This window comes from Lotus japonicus, chromosome 1, assembly GCF_012489685.1.
Source record: "Lotus japonicus ecotype B-129 chromosome 1, LjGifu_v1.2".
NCBI classification, from domain to species: Eukaryota; Viridiplantae; Streptophyta; class Magnoliopsida; order Fabales; family Fabaceae; genus Lotus; species Lotus japonicus.
Genome location: NC_080041.1, coordinates 6,113,983 through 6,118,809, shown reverse-complemented (window position 1 = coordinate 6,118,809; position 4,827 = coordinate 6,113,983). Strand labels below are relative to the sequence as shown.

The following is a 4,827-nucleotide window of genomic DNA, read 5'->3' as shown; positions in this document are numbered from 1 at the left end:
ACATATATGTCTTCTTCAAAGTAATACATCACCCTTAAGGAGAACCACATCAACCAAAGCACAAGTTCACTAAATCATGCTTGAAGGTGGACAAACATAAAAACCATGATGACAACAAAATGTCTACCTAAATAAAAATATTGTGTATGAATATATTTTACTCACACTTTTATTAGTCAATATTATCCACATATTCTTCTACATCTTTTCAATATCGAAGACCCTAATATTAATTTACCTATTTTTATTTTTTAACATATAATTTATTTTTTAAAAAATGAAATTATTTTTCTTTTTCACCGCGCATCGCGCGGCTTTGAGTATAGTTTTATGGAATGTGGGTGTGAATTGAGTTTTGGAAGAGAAGGGAGCCCAGATCCCCCAAGACCCTCCTTCAGTTGTTTTGTAGAGTTCCTTCAAATTTGGGGTTTATAGGAATTTGAAACTTGCAAACAGGGGCTTACTGGTAAGAGGCCAATTTTGTCATATCGTAGAATGACTTAAAACATATTAACCTCTATTTGATTAAATGTTGATTTCTCATGGTTCCCTTCGCCACCCCTAGCAACAATAGAAACAAAGGTAAGAGGTAAATTACTTTTGGCACATTTACACTCACTTAATTTCTCTCTTATCTTTCTCTTCATTCTCTATCTCGTCACTCTCACTCTTTTCTCTCTTCTATTTCGGTGGAATTGATGTGTGAGTATATTGTTTTCCTTTTGTATTAGTTACATAATCTTTTCAAACTTCATCTAATGCTTTGTTACAGAATTTAATGTGTCCTTCTTAGAAAAAAATTAATCAAGCTGAAGAATAAGAGCATATGCATAACAGTGGCATGTGCTTACAGTACACTCTATACAATATAAGAGAATCATTCATTTTACAACCAGTAGAACTAAGAATCTGTCATAAATAAACAAGCGAGCAAAGAGCTAAAACATGACCGAAAACTATGAACCGAAGGGGCTAGACCAGCAGTGCTTGGAATATCCAGCAGTGGATCCATTGTTTCATCCATGTCAAGAGCAAGTGAGATGGCATGTGCCGCTAGGAGTCCATCCCTCAGTCCATTCAAGTAGATTGCACTCTTCACATCATGACACTTTTTTGAGTAATCATAAAGCTTCTTCAATTCTTCATCTCTTGCTGTCAAAAGAGCACCTAGCTCCTCATCATCATGCTTCATAGAAGTAAAGTAGTACTCAGCAGATTGATGAGCAGTGTTGTTGAGCTTTTCCATCAATTCATGATATTGATGTTTCCAACTATCTAATTCATCCGGAGCAGCACCAGTAGCAGTTTCATTTTCAAATTCTTCAAATTTCTCGCGCAAAGCTCTGTGTTCCTCCATCAACTTCCAATACCGTTTATCAAGTTCATCCATATATCCACAGTTTCTTGGCCTAAAGGTTCTCCTAACTCCATAGGGGACCTGATAAACTGTAATATCCGTGCCAAGGTGCTTTCTGATACATCATTCCTGCTTTGTTGCTGCTCAGAGGTTGAAGCTTCTCCTGCATCGAACCTCTGTAGTAACCAATATGCCAGGTGGGAGGAGTTATCATTTAGCAATCTGTCTTCTAATACATCCTTAGCCTTCCCCCATGGATCCTGCATTTGCTGCACAGCATCATCTTTATCTGCAAAGTATCCTTGTTCTTCCAAGTCTTTTTTCTTCAACATTCCATCGAACATATGATCTTCTAGGCCAGGAACTATTCTGGGTGGTATGTTGGGTATATCTGAGTACTTTCTTGCTTTCTTCGCCTCAGACTCATAACCTTCTTGCAGAAAAGGATCATCATCAGAGCCTGGAGCTACCATTTTAGTTGAAACTGAATGTGGTGGTGCTTCGTGACTTGAATAATTCCATTGGTGACCAGATGTTGAATCTTCATCTACCTCCACAGGTGGCTTCATTTCTTTATCTTCTAACCTCATGTTAGTCTGCAATATACTCGATATCTCCTCCCCAAATGCCATGAGAAAATGGATTTGCTTCTTCACAACATAATCTTTATCTGCATTGTCGTCGTTCTGTTCATCCAAGTCCATCCCTATCAACATAGCATTAAGCGTATCTTCTAGGCTTAACTCCTCTACCATCTTCTCTTGTTCCTGCAAAACATGTCTTGCAGAAACTATTCCAGGTGGCAGGTTGGGTGTATCTGAGTACTTTGTTGCTTTCTTGGCCTCAGACTCATAACCCTCTTCCTTCATCATCGGGAATTCTTTCAGCAACGGATTATCATCAGAGCTTGGAGCTACCACTTTATGGGCCACCGTACTCGACACAGCACTCAGTGTTGCCTCTACGTCCAGTGTGGGAAAGCTGAGCTTTGCTTCCTCGAGTCCCTTGATAACGCCTTCTCTGTATGTCTTCAACTGTGGTTCAAGGTTTTCTGCCTCAGACTCTGGGAGTGGGATCCCTCCAAACCTAGAATAGGCTGCAATTGAAGTTGTTTCTATATCTAAAGTAGGAAAGCTTTTCTGTGCTTCAACAAGTCCATACCTTATTCCAGTCCATAATATCTCCAGCATTTCTTCCTGCAGAGGATTGTTCCTCTGTATTTGTAGTACCTCTGAACTTCCCTGGTGACATGAAATAATTCCTACCTCCATATTCGACTTCATTTCTTCGAGGGCTCGCTTACGAAACATAGAACCCAATATTGCCCGTATGTCCAGTGTGGGAAAGCTCAGCTTAGCTTCCTCAAGTGCATTGGTCATTCCTTCTGCGTACATCTTCATTTTTGGGTTTTCTGCCTCAAACTGTGGGAGTTGTGACAATTGATATGTCTTTCCCTTGTAAAGGGTTGCAGCCATGATGGTGTCAATATCTAAACTAGGAAACATTTTTTGTGCTTCAACAAGTCCCTCCCACATTCCCTTCAACAACAATATCTCCATCATTCTTTCTTGCTGCTGAGGATTGTTCCTCTGCATTTGTTCCTGATATAAACTTCCCAGGTGGCTTGGATTCAGATTCAGATTCGTCTTGTATTCTTCTAATGTACACTCCCAATATTCTAAGTTCTCTTCAGTGGCCAAATCAGAGCCTAAAGCTTTTAAAGCTAATGGAAGACCCTTGGCATAATTTACAGCACGAGAAGATAGAACTTCATAACCGCTTTTAGGATGGCTCTTTCCAAAAGCATTATGACAGAACAACTCAAGAGATTGCTGATCATTAAGTTCCACCATCTTGTAAGTTTTTTGAACTCCATGATGATGTAGCAAATGTTCATCTCTTGTAGTTATAATGATCCTGCTACCTGAGCCAAACCAATCACATCCACCTGCCAAGTTATTCAACTGTTCTCTGTCGTCAACATCATCAAGAACCAAAAGGATTTTTTTCTTTCCAAGCCTGCTTTTTATTTCACAGATTCCTCTACTTGTATTATTCAACTCAGTTTCTAATACTTCAAACATGTTTGACAGTAGAGTCTTTTGTAGATCAATGATGTTGTTTGACTTCTCTCTAACATTTTCAATAAAAATTGCAGCTTCAAATTTGTGCGCAATCTTGCTAAACAGAGCTTTTGCAATTTCTGTTTTCCCTATTCCCCCAAGTCCATATATGCCCAACATGCATACAGTATCATCATCTAGCTTCATGTCTAGAAGTGACTTCACCTCTTCTATGCGTTGCTCAAATCCAACTGGGTCTTTACCAAGAAAAGGTTTATAGACTATCTTTGAGACGTTCTTAACAATCTCTTCAACAATATTGTTTTCGTTCCTATTGGAATACAACACATTATTTTAAAGAATTGTAATTTTATTACATAAAAATAACATAATAAAATTATTGAAACTTACCCGGTACTGATATGGTGCCCTTTTAATTGACAAACTTCATTCAAAGCTGACCTCCATGCTTGAATTCTGTAAGAGTCTATGCCAAACCTGTTCTCATGTGCAGCCATTGCTTCACCGTATTCCCCCGTTTGATGGCGTACATGAGAGGGATCTACATGGTAAAAAATTGGGTAAACAAGTTGTTGATTACCCCTCCTTGAACACTCTAAAATCTTGACGAGCTCGTCAAGACACCAAGTAGAAGATGCATAGTTCTCAGAAAGCACTATAATTAAAACCATGGATTCTTCAATGGCTTTGGAAAGAGCAGGTGAAATAACATTCCCTGCCTTGAGCATCCCATCATCAGTGAAAGTTATGATTCCAATCCGTTTGAGCTCTTTGTGAAGAATTTTTACAAAGGTGTGCCTGGTATCTTCACCCCTGAAACTGATGAAAACGTCATAGTTGAAAATGTGCAACTCTTCTGCCATATTCAAAATGAAACAACGACGCAGACACTGAAGCTTTGAGGGAACTAGAATTGCAGAAATTAAAGAAGACGATGTATATATGCTGAGAACCCAATTAAATATGGATACCATTAAATATAGCAGCTGGAAGTTTCTTGGATATATTGTCTTTTATGATATCATATGATACAGCCTAGCCGATCAAAGTGTTCACATTTTCTCTGGTTTTCTCCCATTTTTTAATTCACGGTGAAGGTTACATAAATAAATAATGGTTGGTTCATGTTCGGTTGGGAATTAGATTTCCCACCTCGTCATTTAGAATTGCCACCCTAGCCTTTTTAAAAAAATGTCGGGACTATCCTCCGGGACTTAAACCTCTATATCAGTCAAGTTGTTGATGTTTTAGACTAGTCTGAGAGTTATAAGTTCGAAAGCTTTAATTACAGTTAAAATAACATGACTTTAGTCCAATTGCAGCAAAAATAACATGACTTTAAAATTGAAAAGTTACATAATTCAATTTAAACAAAATTACAATACA

General features: G+C 38.2%; 2 protein-coding genes across 2 annotated transcripts; both read right to left on the bottom strand.

Annotated features, from left to right (window-relative positions):
• Positions 1–844: 844 nt before the first annotated feature.
• LOC130733254 (uncharacterized) lies at positions 845–1,390 on the bottom strand. Its single transcript, XM_057585384.1, has one exon. It carries the CDS (start codon positions 1,388–1,390, stop codon positions 902–904), a length of 489 nt encoding a protein of 162 aa, XP_057441367.1. The 3' UTR covers positions 845–901.
• Positions 845–4,410, bottom strand: LOC130733253 (uncharacterized). Its single transcript, XM_057585383.1, has 2 exons — positions 3,832–4,410; positions 845–3,751 (listed from the first exon to the last, which is right to left on the bottom strand). Exons 1-2 carry the CDS (start codon positions 4,302–4,304, stop codon positions 1,357–1,359), a joined length of 2,868 nt encoding a protein of 955 aa, XP_057441366.1. The 5' UTR covers positions 4,305–4,410; the 3' UTR covers positions 845–1,356.
• Between the last annotated feature and the right edge of the window lie 417 nt (positions 4,411–4,827).

Bases quoted from the DNA above. Each gene is read 5' to 3' on its own strand.
- LOC130733254 (XM_057585384.1), bottom strand. From the start codon at position 1,390: ATGGATGAACTTGATAAACGGTATTGGAAGTTGATGGAGGAACACAGA.
- LOC130733253 (XM_057585383.1), bottom strand. From the start codon at position 4,304: ATGGCAGAAGAGTTGCACATTTTCAACTATGACGTTTTCATCAGTTTC. The intron at 3,752-3,831 runs GTAAGTTTCAAT...GTATTCCAATAG, and splicing joins GGGCACCATATCAGTACCGG to GAACGAAAACAATATTGTTG.